At 48.2% G+C, this 16,071-nt stretch overlaps 1 protein-coding gene across 1 annotated transcript; it reads right to left on the minus strand.

Moving 5' to 3' along the window:
• Positions 1-462: 462 nt before the first annotated feature.
• LOC306779310 (A disintegrin and metalloproteinase with thrombospondin motifs 8-like) lies at positions 463-15,848 on the minus strand. Its single transcript, XM_079271172.1, has 9 exons — positions 15,037-15,848; positions 12,903-13,142; positions 10,950-11,082; positions 10,685-10,852; positions 9,681-9,973; positions 7,783-7,969; positions 6,563-6,735; positions 5,930-6,105; positions 463-3,052 (listed from the first exon to the last, which is right to left on the minus strand). The coding sequence occupies exons 1-9, from the start codon at positions 15,754-15,756 to the stop codon at positions 2,308-2,310; spliced, it is 2,835 nt and encodes a 944-aa protein (XP_079127298.1). The 5' UTR covers positions 15,757-15,848; the 3' UTR covers positions 463-2,307.
• Positions 15,849-16,071: the final 223 nt, after the last annotated feature.

The raw sequence follows: 16,071 nt of genomic DNA on the forward strand, positions 1-16,071 counted from the left end.
TCTGTCCCTGATAAAGTCTCATAAAGTATTTTATGTATATATTTGAATGTTGTCAGTAATACTTGGCTGTCTTTATTTCAACTGTCTGAGCAGATAAGTTCTTCCAAACTGGGAGGATTTCACTGAACATCTTCAGGGCTTTCAGTTTGTCAAACCAGCTATAAAGATCTGCCTCGCCCTACTTTTAAAAGCTGCCGACCCGCCTCGAAGAATTCCATCAGTCTGGCCCACGATGACCTAGAAAACATGGAAGACTGAACATTTGTTTTGAATTGATGGGTCAGTATGTAAGTACTTACCAGTCTGGGCAGAAGGATCCTCGAGTAATGAAGCCGTCGTACACAATACACAAAATAAAATGCACTGCACAAACGTAGCAGGAAAAGAGACTCATATGTTGACATAAATGTGTTTATTTTACCATTTTTATTGGCAAAAATCACAAAGACAGCAGCATCTGCCATGTTAATTACAATATTACAAAAATAAATAGCTTAAAAGGGAAGCTGTAATAATAAAAATAGCATGGTCCTTCACTGAAGGGATACAGGCCTAATGCTCCATCTCGTTTGTTTTATGACATAATGTAAATTAACAACAGGAATGAAGAAATCAAATATACATACAAGAGTCTGAAAACAACTGAACTGCATTATAACTGCATTACAACTGCATTACAACTGCATTACAACTGCATTACAACTGCATTACAACTGCATTACAACTGCATTACAACTGCATTACAACTGCATTACAACTGCATTACAACTGCATTACAACTGCATTACAACTGCATTACAACTGCATTACAACTGCATTACAACTGCATTACAACTGCATTATAACTGCATTATAACTGCATTACAACTGCATTACAACTGCATTATAACTGCATTACAACTGCATTATAACTGCATTATAATGTGCCTGAAAAGCTCTACAATGAAACTGCAGGGCAGAGGGAAAGTCATTATTGAGCCTACTTTATTTGACACATTGTGTAAACTCAAATTCTGTACATTTTTAGAAATTATACATGTCTAGTTCGGCATTGAGACGATCTGTTATGACAGAAGCTTAAATATTGTCAGATTTAGTTTCACTGAATGGTTTTCCTACAGTTCAAAAATGCTCATTATCAAGACAATCGTTTAAAGAACGTTGGTACGCGTGTAGAAATGAGAAGCGATCAAACAGGAGTGCATTACCCAGAGGCTTAAAGTTCCAATGCAGCAATCGTATGTTCCTACCTCAATAACAGGTAAATGGCTCGATCAAAGCTCTATAGGGGCTTGAGTTCGGTTGAGGACAGTTGGAGGTATGTTTACACTGTGCTGGTGTTCGACAGCAGGTTTCATGCCATTAATCTAGCCCCACCTTAAATGATAGCTCACTCAGAAAGACAACTGCAGATTATACCAGACTTCATCCAAACAGATCAAGTTTCTGTTTAAAGTGGGACGAGAAAACGCACACACAGCACCTTCAACTAGCATCTATACATAGCATCACATGTACATCCTGAGGTAGATCTCCATGGTTTCAAATAGTGGTTGTCAAATGTCAATAAAAGATGACAAAACAATATTGAGGCAAATGCCCCTGATGTGACTTGATGCGATCAGCTGGTAACTCGGACAGATTATAAGGCAATGGGCCCAGGCACAGGCATGTAAACCCCCCTCCGTGTAGTCATTCGTGATTCTTTGTGGCCATTTATGGTAGTTTTGTGTGTCTTTGTGGTCGTTTTGTGTATATTTGTGGTTGTTTATTGTCTCTTTGCAGTTATCTGTCTTTTTTGTGGTTATGTGTCCTTTTTGTAGTCGTTCTTTGTGTCTTTGTAGTCGTTCTTTGTGTATTTGTAGTCGTTCTTTGTCTTTTTGTAGTTGTTCTTTGTGTCCTTGTAGTCATTCTTTGTCTTTTTGTAGTCGTTCTTTGTGTCCTTGTAGTCATTATTTGTGTCTTTGTAGTTGTTCTTTGTCTCTTTGTGGTTGTTTTGTGTCTTTGTGGTTGTTTTGTCTCTTTGTGGTTATTTTATGTCTTTGAGTTGTGTCTCTGTGTCGTTGTTTTGTGTCTCTTTGCTGTAGTGTTGTATCTTTTTGTGGTAGTTTTGTGTCTCTTTGTGGTTGTTTTGTATCTTTTTGATGATTTTGTGTCTTCGTGGTAGTTTTGTGTCTCTTTGTGGTTGTTTTGTGTCTCTGCCCCTGACACTTTGGCCTGTGCCCAGTGTGCCAATTCAGTAATCCATCCATTGCTTGGTAAGTGCAGTCGGACCAAAAAACGGAAAGTTCACTCGACTCATGTTCCTCACAAGCACTCTTGGTTGAGACATCCTCCGGAGACGGGCTCTGGGATTTTGTTTGCGTCGCACTTCTCTGGTTCGACAGTCTTCCCCGTGTAGTCTATGCAGAAGACGCTGCGGCGGCGCTCCCCCTGGCCACAAGTTCGCGTACAGACGGACCAAGGTCCCATCTGCCACATGGGGCACGGCAGATCCCCGCAGGGCCTGATGTCCACGGGCTTCAGGTCTTTGTCGCACTGGCTGGACAGGAAGCCCGCGCTGTCACGGCATTCAACGTTCCTCCTGGACCACCCGGAGCCACAGCTCTTGGAGCACTCAGACCACTCGCCCAGCAGCCAGTCGGGCACGCCGAACGGATGGATCACATGCAAGGACAGCGACGAGCCCTTCCTCTCCTTGGATCTGTTGAAGCTCACATCTCTGGGGATGAAGAAAGTATATTTCACCTTGGGGTGGTTGGCGTCCCCGGCAGTGGCAAGGAGTTGGATGGTGATGACCTCCCTCAGCTGCCTGAAGCTCTGGATCCTCTCCAGCGTGGTGGAGGATCCGCTGTACTTTAGCACGGCACCCAGCACGGGAATGTCCTGCTCCACCGTGGACACGGAGAAGTTCCCGTTGAGGATGTAACCGCCGCTCTGCCTCTTGATGGCCAGGTAGTTCCCGTCATGTTTGATGCCCCTGTGGCTCCGCTGTTTGACGTCAACGTTAGTAGCGCCAACAGGGATTGTGACAATGTCGCTGTATCCATAACTGGTAGAGAAAAGAAACAAAGAACTGGATTTAAATAACGATCACATTTTGTTTCCTTACTTTAAAGATACAGGTCAACAATGGGTGATATTTGCTTTTTCTAGGGAGCATAGCTTTCTCAAATGCTCAAAAACAAGCCTCATAATACCTGTACAGCTCACTAGCTATAACTAATGCAAAAGTTAGAAATGTTGCAGAACGACCCAGCAATGGACCCAGCAACCACAGGAGCAGCTACGCTGGACAGAACTAACAGGCTGCTGGAGGAGATGCTGGAGGAGATGCTGGAGGAGATGAGAAGTTTCGCTGCTGAAGTTTCTCGGATTGGCTGGTTCGGGCAGGAACTAGCCCGGACAGTCAAGTCTCCACCAGTTCCAGCACCCGCACTATTCCCGCCTGTCCTCGCTCCGGCGGCCTGGGAATCCCCCGTGCCGGCTCCGGATTCCTATGACGGAACACTGGGGAAGTGCCAGGGCTTCCTGTTGCTATGTCAACGGGTATTTGACCGTCAGCCTCAGACTTTTGCCTTGGACGGGTCCAAGGTGTCCTACGTGGTTGGATTACTGCGGGGAAGGGCTTTGGACTGGGCCGCGAGAACATTAGGTTTTGATCGAACTAATACTGTTTGTTATGTGGACTTTGTGGCGGGGCTGATGAGAGTTTTTGACCCTCTGGGGGACTCTGATTATATGGCTAAGCACCTTCTCAGCCGGAGAGGGGGCCAAGCAAGCGTTGCGGAACACTCAGTGGTCCAGCCGACTCCGGCCCGCTGTAGTCAGACGGCATTCCAGCCAGCTACAGTTCCTACCGCTTCTGCGCCACAGCTTTCCCCAGTCCAGGCCGCCGTCTCCGAGCAGCAGCGACCTCCAGCCCCGGCCGCTGCCGTCCCAGAGCAGCAGCGACCTCCAGCCCCGGCCGCTGCCTTCCCAGAGCAGCGGCGACCTCCAGTTCCTGCCGCCTCCGAGCCGCGGCGCCCTCCGGTTCCGGCCGCCGCCTCCGAGCCGCAGCCCCCTCCAGTCCTGGCCGCCTCCGAGCCGCAGCGACGTCCATCCGCCGCTGTCTCCGAGCTGCAGCGACCTCCAGTACCTGCCGCTGCTGCACCAGCATCCTGTTCTCCGGAGCCCTTCCGGCCGCCCGGCCGTCCGCCGGAGCACCCGTGTCCGACGCTCGTCTGCGGCCCCGTGGCCGGTCAGATCCTGTCAGATCCTGTTTTTTTGGGTCGTTGAAAGTAAACTGCTCTCATTGCTGCAGAACCTTCCCATCAAGATAAGCCAGAGGGAAGTGAGGCATTTCCACGCTGCAGCCTCGCATCAGGGAGAACGTTTCAAAGAGGCTCAAATATGCATTCAATTTGTGCTTCCAGATGGTGATGATAGTAGCTGCTTGTGCAGTGCTCAGTACAACAGTGCTCAGTACAACAGTGCTCAGTACAATAGTGCTCAGTACAACAGTGCTCAGTACAACAGTGCTCAGTACAACAGTGCTCAGTACAATAGTGCTTAGTACAACAGTGCTCAGTACAACAGTGCTCAGTACAATAGTGCTCAGTACAACAGTGCTCAGTACAACAGTGCTCAGTACAATAGTGCTCAGTACAACAGTGCTCAGTACAATAGTGCTCAGTACAATAGTGCTCAGTACAACAGTGCTCAGTACAATAGTGCTCAGTACAATCGTGCTCAGTACAATAGTGCTCAGTACAACAGTGCTCAGTACAACAGTGCTCAGTACAATAGTGCTCAGTACAACAGTGCTCAGTACAATAGTGCTCAGTACAATAGTGCTCAGTACAATAGTGCTCAGTACAACAGTGCTCAGTACAATAGTGCTCAGTACAATAGTGCTCAGTACAACAGTGCTCAGTACAATAGTGCTCAGTACAACAGTGCTCAGTACAATAGTGCTCAGTACAATAGTGCTCAGTACAATAGTGCTCAGTACAACAGTGCTCAGTACAACAGTGCTCAGTACAATAGTGCTCAGTACAACAGTGCTCAGTACAATAGTGCTCAGTACAATAGTGCTCAGTACAATAGTGCTCAGTACAACAGTGCTCAGTACAACAGTGCTCAGTACAATAGTGCTCAGTACAATAGTGCTCAGTACAACAGTGCTCAGTACAACAGTGCTCAGTACAATAGTGCTCAGTACAATAGTGCTCAGTACAACAGTGCTCAGTACAATAGTGCTCAGTACAATAGTGCTCAGTACAACAGTGCTCAGTACAATAGTGCTCAGTACAACAGTGCTCAGTACAATAGTGCTCAGTACAATAGTGCTCAGTACAACAGTGCTCAGTACAATAGTGCTCAGTACAATAGTGCTCAGTACAACAGTGCTCAGTACAATAGTGCTCAGTACAATAGTGCTCAGTACAACAGTGCTCAGTACAACAGTGCTCAGTACAATAGTGCTCAGTACAACAGTGCTCAGTACAATAGTGCTCAGTACAATAGTGCTCAGTACAACAGTGCTCAGTACAATAGTGCTCAGTACAATAGTGCTCAGTACAACAGTGCTCAGTACAATAGTGCTCAGTACAACAGTGCTCAGTACAATAGTGCTCAGTACAATAGTGCTCAGTACAACAGTGCTCAGTACAATAGTGCTCAGTACAATCGTGCTCAGTACAACCGTGCTCAGTACAACAGTGCTCAGTACAATAGTGCTCAGTACAATAGTGCTCAGTACAATAGTGCTCAGTACACTAGTGCTCAGTACAATAGTGCTCAGTACAACAGTGCTCAGTACAATAGTGCTCAGTACAATAGTGCTCAGTACAACAGTGCTCAGTAGCAGCATGGTCAGCAGAAGCAGCCTCTCCAGTCCTTCTGTGACTCTGCTGCTGCAGTGCAAGAGATGTTTGTTTCAACTTACGTTGCTTTGTTGTAGGAGCCGGTGATCTTTCGACAGGTGAGCCCACTTCCTCCACACACTCCACACTTATCCACCCTCTTGTTGGATCCGATCACCTGGTCGCAGCCGGCCTTCACACACTGGCCCTGGACACACACCGACGTGGTGTCTGGGCCGCAGGTCGTCCCGTCGATCACCTGCAGGGACACAGCAAGCAGGTGATGTTGAGTCAGAGTCACCTGCATGTTGGAGACTTCTTCAATGGTGTTAAGATGCAGGGACGACACCTTTTGACGAAGGAAAGGAAACGCTTATTAGCTTTGAGAGGTCTCCAAAGAAGATGAGTGGACCTTGAGTTAAGATTTATATTGAAGTGATAAAAGAGTAAAAAGTGTCTTTACAAATACATATTTGACTTTCACTGCAGTCATTCTCCATGCTAACGTTACTTCAGAAAACTCCCAGATCTTCCATGCGTCCAGTTCGATGATTCATCATTATCATGCAATACAGATAAACATTGATATTCAATGATTTCGTGCGGTATTGGTCTGTATATTGCGGAGAGAAGCCCCTAACCTGTTATTCCCCTTCTGCTATAGATTATTATTCATTTCAGCCGTGATGAGCTGCGAGTGCTTCAGTAATCTGTACCTTGGATTCAAACACCTTGAACTCGCTGCTGCCTCTGGCCCTGCAGAACAGCTTACATCTGTCTCTGGGAGAAACGCCGGCGTACTTTGGGATCCACTGCTTCATGTTGCCGCTGAAGTCCAGGTAGCTGGGGCTGTTGTACTTCTGACACTGCTCCTCCCTGAAGCTCTTTCCTGAGGTAGAGACGGAGGAGAGGTGAGTATGCAAAGGTCCACGATCACAAGAGGAAGCTGCGCTACCAAAATATAATCATTTTAAAATAGTCCTACAGTCAAATACGTTGAATATGTTGAATATGTATATTCAAATAATAATATCAGTGATTTAGATTATACGGTTTGATAGATTAGCTGCTGTGTACTGCATCAAGAGACCAATCATCAATTAGTCCATTCATTCATTTAAATGAATTGATTTGTCAATTGACAGATCATTTATCAGACTTTGAGAACCATTTCCTCGTCTAAGTCATTTTCAAAGTAAAACTCAGTGTGGCGCCTATAATTCTACTGATTCGTTATTTGTCATGATAAACTTTGACAACATTTTGATTCAGAGGGTTTATTTCGTTACATGTTCATACAACATGTGCAGTAAAATGAAGGGCGGTGAACTATGGAAGCCCAGTGGGGTCAAAATGACAGATCCTGTAAGTCTGATGAAGTCAATGAGAAACTTTCACAACTTCTCAAAGTCTTTATTATTCTATCAGTAAGTCCTCATTTTGAGAATGTTTCTCTGTGTTTTGAGATATTAAGTGATTGTTTTGAAGCCTAGAGTTCGGCATCGCGATCTGGGATTACAGCTGTTGCTATGTTGTTTTTTCACAACCAATAAACAGAAGTGAGCATATCTGAACTGAGGAGGAGCGACGTAGAGACACCGTTATGGTAGCGGCAGCGACCTGTCAATCACTGTGTAGCCCCGCCTTAAAGCATCCTCTGCTTTATGGTCTGTGTGACTCTAAATGGACCATAATGTACTAAATGAACATCATGCTGTATTGAAGAAGACTTGAAACTAGAGATTGAGACATAAACTCATGTTTACAATGTTTACTGAGGTAATAAATCAAGAGAGAAGTAGAGTCATTTTCTCATAGACTTCTATACAACCAGAGGAGTCGCCCCCTGGTGGACACTAGAGAGAATGCAGCTTTAACACTTGAAGCATCGGCTTCACGCGGCACACCCGGAGGTTTCCGCCTGGTGAATCCTCACCGTCGTTGTCGTCACAGGGCTGCGTGTTGCAGGACTGGTACTGGACCCTCTGCCCCTCGCAGTACCTCCCTCCGTTCAGAGGCACCGGGTCAGTGCACTCCCTGTAGGAGAACTCCACCCCGCCTCCACATGTTCTGGAGCACCGCTGCCACGGCCCCCACGAGCTCCAGCCGCCGTCCACAGCCACCTGCCATACAAAAAAAAACACACACACAGAGAGGGAAAAGAGGAGTAGTTGGTGAGCGCTCAGTGCCAAAGTCAATCTCAGCTGCAGCTTAAAACCACAGTCTGGCTTCTGGGTCTGAGGCCGAGGCCGCACAGTGCGCTGGCGTGACGCGACTCCGGGCGAAGTCTGTGCTGAAGTTCGGCACGAGCCCGCTGTCTGCCTCGACCCAACATTCCTGCCACATGTGTCACTCACCACTACTGGAACCTGCCATGCTGCAGCTTTGTGAGGCACAATTCAACGTGTGTGTGTGTGTGTGTGTGTGTGTGCGTGTGTGTGCGCGTGTGTGTGTGTGTGTGTTTGCTGGCGTGAGCGTCCTTTCCAGAAGTTTTATGAGTTTGGACCAGCTAACATCCCAACAACCCAACCGTCTGGGTTCACCAGCAGATGTGTGATCATAACACGAGGAGAAGACATCAAGGCAGGCGAGCGAAGACGAAACTCTAAATGTTCTTTAAGGAAATCTAAACAGGCATCGTGAAGCGACCTGTAATCCATGTACTACGACTACAGAAGCCCCAACCTCTCATTCATGTATTCCTACTTTGCTCACAGCTGCAAGGCTGACTAACCCTCCGCTGACTGAGACGCTGTATTTACTCTCAAGAGTTTCTCTTTGTGACTTCCCTGTTCGTTCCTCACGCAGCAGATTCACACTGGAAGCTTTTTGTCTTTGTTTGTGGTTCAAACCGCATCAAACTGTTTCTGGAGCTTTCAATTGTTTTCACAATGCGACTGGGGTTTGCCCACAATTGTAGATGTTCAAATGTTCCACTTTTCAAAGGAAGTGACTCGTCGAAACCAGTTCCCAGCAGCCAGCAAGCAAATCAGCACTGTCAGCAAAAAACATGCAAGGAGAAGCAAATTATAAAAAGTGAACTGACGGTCATATTAAATGCTTTCAATACTTGTGCAGCTTTAATTCTGTCTTGTGTTTAAATCTTTGGTCTTACGTCTGCATTCTTCAGAAGTAAAACAAGTATAATATCACATTATGGCCTCATAAGGTCGGTATGACTGATGCATAAGCAAAAATCCAGCAGTTAAGGTGCCGTGCCATTTTGCGGACAGCCCATCATCCCAACACCCCCAAAAACAAAAGCCTGTTTGTCCTAACAGACCTCCCCAAGTCTGAATATATTCTTTTCCCCACTATGGCTGAGGCATGACCTGCCAAGCTCTGCCTCTGGTTGGCTTCACCTGATATTCTTACTCGAACCAATCTCACTTCTCGTGCCGAAACCTAACAAACCCAAGCAAGGCAGGCAATGGTGCTAGCCAATCAGAGGCAGAGGAGGATGGAATGATGGGAGGTTGCATCATAAACAGCCATGTGCTTCAGTTTGTTGCAGGGAGAGTGTGTACTGTCAAAGCAATGGCCGTCTGAACAATGGGCCTTTGTTTTTGAGGTAGCGGGCTGTCGGACTAATGGGCTTTCTGTCCAGTGGGACATTTTTTTGGACTATTGGGGTTTCTGAAAAATGGGCCCTCTGAGCAGTGGCCAGTCCCTGAGATGGAGAGCAACATGAGCCCTATGATGGAGTCCTGTTCATGGTCAGCAGATGAACATAAGTCCAACATGCCGACTGGGTCGGACCTACGAAAGCTGTAGCAGCAAAGAGTGTTTCATTGTCAACCAATTCAACTTTCCAGAATAAAGACGCGTCCTCACCAGCGGCTGCATCACCTCCTGGGTGGACATGCACGCCCCGTGGAGGCAGGTCCCGTTGCGGCTGCAGGGGGTGCCGTCGGCCCAGGGCAAGCTGCCGTTCTTGGTGGAGCACTGCAGCGTCCCGTCCTCCTGACACCACAGCTGGCTACAGACATCGCTGTCTGAGGAGTTGGGGCATTGGACGAACTCCTCTCCAAACATCTGCTGGCACTGCTGGTCCAGGCTGTACTTGGTGCCCGGCAGCTCTCTCGGTAACGGCATGGCGCTCTCTGGGACGTCCAGCAGGCAGTCCCCTGTGGAGACAGCACAAAGCACAGCGCTGTGTGAGACTCATCGTCTCCTGCTTTGTGGGGATCATGGACTTTGTGGGACTGTGACAGTTGCAAATGTGTTCGTGAGAGGCATGACAACAGCGGGAAAATATTCAGGGCAAGTTGTGTCCTGACTATAAAAATGAATCATTTAAATCAAACCAATGGAGTGCACTTTTATAGGCAGCATAATGTTCTGAGTCTGGACCACTATTCCATGAGAATGAAGTATTTCCCCCGAATGATTCTTCATTACATTCGATGCGCTTTTTTTTTTTGGAGTCGCCAACGACGTCCGCGGTTCGGAATGCAACACAGTTTTTTTCAAACTGATAAAGAACATATTTTGCTGACACCAGCTGTTGCTGTTGGCTGAAGAGCAGGAAGAAGTCCATTGCATCACTCAGTGGAAAAGAAGGTTGACCGGCAGGTCTAGCAAGGACACAAACAATACAAGATGCACAACAGGAGACGAGGGAGGAATAAACAGGAAGGAAAAAGAGAACACCGAGGACAAGATGAACCCATCATTTGAGGGGAGCGACATGTTTAAGCAGGAAAGCAGCGCGAGAGGAATGAGAGTGTGTTCTATTCATCTGTGAATCAGCCATCATCACAGAGCCACGTGTCGTGCAGACGTCTCTACGGAGCGCTGCTTACTTTCCCATTGACTCAACCTGCAGCGTTTCCTACCGTGTCCATTGTCGAAGAACTCCGTGATGTACAGCGCGCTGCAGGGAGACCAAGGCGCCGTCTTGTTGAGGCTGACGAACAGAGGAGCCATCAGGTGATGTCCTCCCAGATCTCCAAACAGCCTTTCACAGGTCTTGGAGTCGTCGTGAGGCATGCTCAACACGTGACCTGCAGTGGGAAAAGAATGCAACGATGGTGGAACACGCTCACAGATGCACAGATACAGACACAGCCCACCCGTATGGCACATGAGACGTAGGCTAACCGAGCTCGTGTGCAGCTGTGAAGGCGGCCTGCAGGCCGTTGTCCTCGATAACCGAGCAGCTTCTCTTGGGGTCGCACATCGTCCCGACATCGGCGACGCCCAGCGTGTCGCAGCTCTTCTGTCCGCAGATGTCCTGCAACACAAACAAACACACTGAGACCGGAAACACACTGAGACCGGGACACAGAGGTCAGGACACAGAGGTCAGGACGCCGAGGTCAGGACGCCGAGGTCAGGACACCGATGTGGGATTTGAGGCAGCGGATACAAACCAAAGTATACAAAGGCATATGTTCAAAATCATCATTCTGACCATTTTCATGCACCAAATTAAGTAAACAGTTGTGACCGTTTGCTTAGAAACAGCTGGCCGAGTGGACGATGGTAAAAACGTCTGTCTGTCTAATGGTGGATATCTGAAGTGCATGGGCAGCGCTGAGTGAATGTTTTATCAATCATGCACAGCCATCCTTCACTGTCTAGTTCTGTCCAGTTGTTTTTCCGCCGCTTTTAACGAAAGAAATCAAAAACAAGTTGCTCAGTGTTTCCGTCATCAAACAAAACAAATAAACATCCTCAGCATGCAGCCGTCCACAACTGTGACTTTGTGTCTCAGAAGTCTTTCCGCTGCTGCAGAAGACTGCTGTGCAGGACGGAGACGGACGGGCCCGTGGGCTCAGAACCGCCTCCCAACAGAGAAACCACTGGGCTGAGCCGCCGTGATTCAGAACACATCTGGACTCGGCGGCTGCCACGCCAACGCAGCTCAGCGTGTGTTCGTACACCTCTTCCCACAATTGCATCCATCACTCATGTGTGCTGACACAAAGCGAGATGGGTCAAAGCATTTGCAGGCGGTGCGGACAGACGGACAGAGACACGCGTACAGGACGAGACCACAGACATGTTCCCACTGCATGCAACAGAGCTTCCAGCGCACGGCAGCCAGTCGTCAGTGGGAGACTGAGCACTCGTCTCTCAGACACACTCGGCCGCCCGTGAAAGCGTCTCAATCATGTCCGGGTCTGATTTGTGGCGGCACTAAAGTTCGCTGATCCACGAGGAGCATCTCAAAGCACATCTCCGCTGAAGCGGAAAAACAAACTGTTTTTATTTTGTGAATGATGGTTTCCACGACTGACTGACAGGACTGCAGCCCACGTGTTCCCTTCATCACCTCCCTGACCCGGGGTCAGAGTTACGTGCTAACGAGAGGCAGTAGGCAGACGCCAAGCTTGTCGTGGAATCAAGCTGTGACCGGAGCAGCTTGCTGTAGAAACGTGATCATAGAGAAGCCTTGTCCACATGCACACAGCAGATGGAAGAAGGCAGCCGAGTACAGCAGAACAAGCCAATTACAGCTCAAACCCGACGGACTCGTGGAGCTATTTCTGCATGGAAAAGATTACAAGTCCTCCATCTCCAACGTTCCCCTGTCAGCATCCTCACTTTACCCAAAGGGCTCGGAAGGCTTTCCTTTCCCTCTGATCCCACATGTGTGTGCAAGATATGACAACAGGCCCTAAAGGAAGGGGCTCGTTCTCCAGCTGGGACCCCCCCACCGGCCCCACAATGCACCTGTGTTGCTGTAAGACTCTGCGGTTGAGCCTGCTGCTCAGAAACCGCACGGACCGGATCCCTTCATGGGCTTCATTTGTGACTCGTCCTTGCTGAGTTATTGCCTTCTGCATGGAGAAAATATCCCCGAGAATCATGAGTGAATAATACCAACAGTCTCACGAGACAGTCACCAAATGCAACCGATTGGTTCGTGTCCGGGGACACAACTTGTTTCTCGGGATGACGTTACGTGGAAACAGAAGTTAGTGAAGTGGACCTTGAGTGAAGAGGAATGGCTCCACGGTGAAGACTTACGGTTGCAAAGGTTCTGGAGCAGATCTCTGGCTCATGAAACATGAAGATGAGGTGCAGACGGTGGTGTGTTGTTCTCACCTCTCTGGTGAAGAGCACGGCCGTGTCGTAGTGCTCTGGATTCCTCTGGCTCGGCGGGTTGAAGAACTGCTGCCAGGAGCAGAAGTTCCTGAGAGCCACGCCTCCGTTGCTGGAGACCTGCGGGCCGGCCTCCTCGTCCTCCACCACCAACATCTTCACCACCACCACGTTCAGCGAGTTCTTTATGCTGGGGTGCTTGTAGAGCTGGGCAGCCATCGACATCAGGGTCAGAACGTATTGCTGTGGGGGGCAACATTTAAAAAGTTGAAACTCGGATGAACGTGGACTTCTCTGCTCATGTCGCGGTTCAAACCACACGGGTCAACGCTGACGCAGCGCAAGCAGCTTTGCCGTGAACGTTGTTTCTGCTGATTACTAAATATGGATATTATATCACATGAGACGTTCGTAACTGATCACGTTTGACACAAAACCTGACTTTTGGTACGAGTTATGGACATGACCGCGATCATGTTTACGTTGTCTACTTGTCGTCCGATGGACATGACTGAGCATTCTACAGTCTCGTTAATACAACATATTGACAGGACCAGTGATTATTAAGTTATTGATCAATCCTGATACATGGAAATCACCTCAATCATGTCTTCATCATTGTGTTATCGTTAGATGGACCTGACCTCGATCATTTGACCGTATCGAGTTTATTTTGCCTGTTGTGTTCACAAGTTGCATCTTTTTCTGTGTTTGCACCGACGTTGCACATTTTCATCAATAGAGCCCGACAGGTCTTACAATTACAATAACATCGTTCATGACAATTATTTCTGAGACAATTTATCGTCCAACAAATGTAGTTATCGTGACAGGTGCTGACCAATATGGTGGACACGCCTCTGAGCTGTTGCAAACATATCTTTTGCTCTTTTCGTGCAATCTTTACTGATGGACGACACAAATATCTGCTTCAAGCCAAACGTTGCTGGGAGACCTCTTCAAAATCACTGAACACAATCTTTATGAAATTAGTTTTCACATATGACTGTCACTACATCTAAAATGATTCATATAATGAATCATAATAATTGTACTGTACTACTAGTTTGACGCCACCTGTATATAATATACAGCATTTCACTGTTTCATGAATTTTAAACTGCACAAATGTCTTTGCATCTTAAGTTTGAAAGCATTCTCTGCACAGCGCTGCCTCCACATCCTCCTGTTCGCTGTGATGGTGTCTGAGGAGGCGGCTTCTCCACCGCGCTGTCACGGTTGTGTGTGTTTCAGTGGAGAGCTGGTCAATCACAATGAATGTTCAGGCTGCTGAACTCACTCTTTCTAGGGTGGATGATTTTCCCATAAAAAGGTTTTTCCACATGAGCCGCTGTGTTTTTGTCTTATTTCCCTGCGACCTTTAACTCCCTGAAGCTGCCCTGCTCACACACACACAGGCTGGTGAGACTTGAAATAAGTCGAATCTAATTTGTGATGAAAATGGGATGCAAACCCAATTCATGGCCAGCCTTCACAGACTCACTTGACTGTGAGGAGGCAGAGTCTGGCAGCTGAGCAGCTTATTAAGGACCAACACGGGAATCTGGCTGCTGCTGCTGCATCGTGGATCCTACTCTTGTTTAAAAGGCTGACTGATTCTAGGAATGGAGCATGACTTTTTCATACAGTGTCACCATCCATCACATTTTGCTGGATTGGACTCGTGGCTGTTATGATGAGCAGCAGGAAATGGTCCATGAATTGAATGACAATGAAGAGTAAATACAGAACAGAGCCGCTGTTGAAGGCCTGTGGCTCTTCTCTGCATGATGCTGTGGCTCAGCTGCCAAATCGTGACCAAGTGCGAAGGAATGCGTTTCAGCATTGCTTGCATTTCTGTTGCCTGACTTCTTACTCAGCCTGTGAAAATCAGGGAGCCCACCGACTTCCTCCCGAAGCCGCCTCTCTGCCAAAACGTGTTTTATGAAGCAGCACAGAGAAAACAAACCTGTCGCTATATGTGTGACGGAGAAGAGAAGCCTTCAAGCAGGATGGGAAATAAAGGGGGAAAAGATGACGCCTCGACGTTTGTTTCAGGGACAGTCTGCGAATCTAAGGTGTGTTTAGCTTCCTATCAACAGTGTGTGCGGGAAAGAATAAGTTCATCGTGTCTGACCTTTACTTCATCTCCATAGAAGTGGGTCATGGTTGAATCCGTCACCACCAGGGTCTCTATGAACCGCGGCGCGGAAACAAATCGTCTCCGGCGAGGTTCCCTCCGTGCGTCACCGTCACCGTGCGTAAAAGTTTCCCCGTTTTGCTTCGCCTCCGCCGCCGCCGTCGCCGGGTAATCAAAGAGGAGGGGAACACCGTGGCTTTTGGTGAATGTCCTCCTCTTGATGACATGCAGCTGCTCTGCAGAGTCTGGCCCCAGGCCGCCGCGAAGTTTGGGCTCAATGAAATACTCGTTCCCCTCCGTTATGAAGGAGCCGAAGATGCCGGAGCACAAACTGACAGCCACGACCGAGCTCTGGTCGTGATCCACGATCCCCGAGTAGAAGCAACCCCTCAGCTGCCCCCCGCTCTCCTCCGTCTGGAGATCCGCGACGGGCCGGGCACCTGAGGCGCTGCGTAAAGCACCGACGTCTCTGGCTCTGACGCGCTGTACGGTGAAGGACGGCGCGAGGAAGCCGGTGTCTGGGATAAGATTCAGGGTCAAGTCCTTGCCAAATGCGCTGAGGGTAAATCTCGGCTGCTCCGCGCTTCTTTTCCGAAAGCGGCCGCTGATTCTCGCGTTTATCCGAACAGGTACAACGTCCTCAGACTCAAACGGGGTGGAAAGCGCCGCGCTCATTACGCACAGGAGTGAGAAGGTGAAACACACAGTGGAACGCATCTTCTGCAATGAAAAGGTTTTGTTTATTACAGTGTGTGTCCTTTATCTCTGGTATGTGGCGCGTCTCCTCCAACCGAATACGAATCTCCTTAAATCAGAGATCTCCACAAATGAAGAGCTGTTCCCCCGCAGCCAGTCAGCGTGTGTCTGCTATTTAATTTCAGTCCGTCTGAGTTTCTAGTTCGCTAAGCAAGCTCAGCCCTGTTGTACCTCTCAGCAGCGCCGCCGCGGTCTGGACACATCCGGGGTATTTATACCTTCTGCTTCTCTGGACATGAGGGGGTTTATTTTTGATATCCTCCGCTGCTGGAAATT

Source organism: Melanostigma gelatinosum (genome assembly GCF_949748355.1).
Source record: "Melanostigma gelatinosum genome assembly, chromosome: 7".
Taxonomy (NCBI): Eukaryota; Metazoa; Chordata; class Actinopteri; order Perciformes; family Zoarcidae; genus Melanostigma; species Melanostigma gelatinosum.

Bases quoted from the DNA above. Each gene is read 5' to 3' on its own strand.
- LOC306779310 (XM_079271172.1), bottom strand. From the start codon at position 15,756: ATGCGTTCCACTGTGTGTTTCACCTTCTCACTCCTGTGCGTAATGAGC. The intron at 11,083-12,902 runs GTGAGAACAACA...TTTGTGTTGCAG, and splicing joins CCGTGCTCTTCACCAGAGAG to GACATCTGCGGACAGAAGAG. The intron at 7,970-9,680 runs GTGAGGACGCGT...TTTGTATGGCAG, and splicing joins AGGAGGTGATGCAGCCGCTG to GTGGCTGTGGACGGCGGCTG.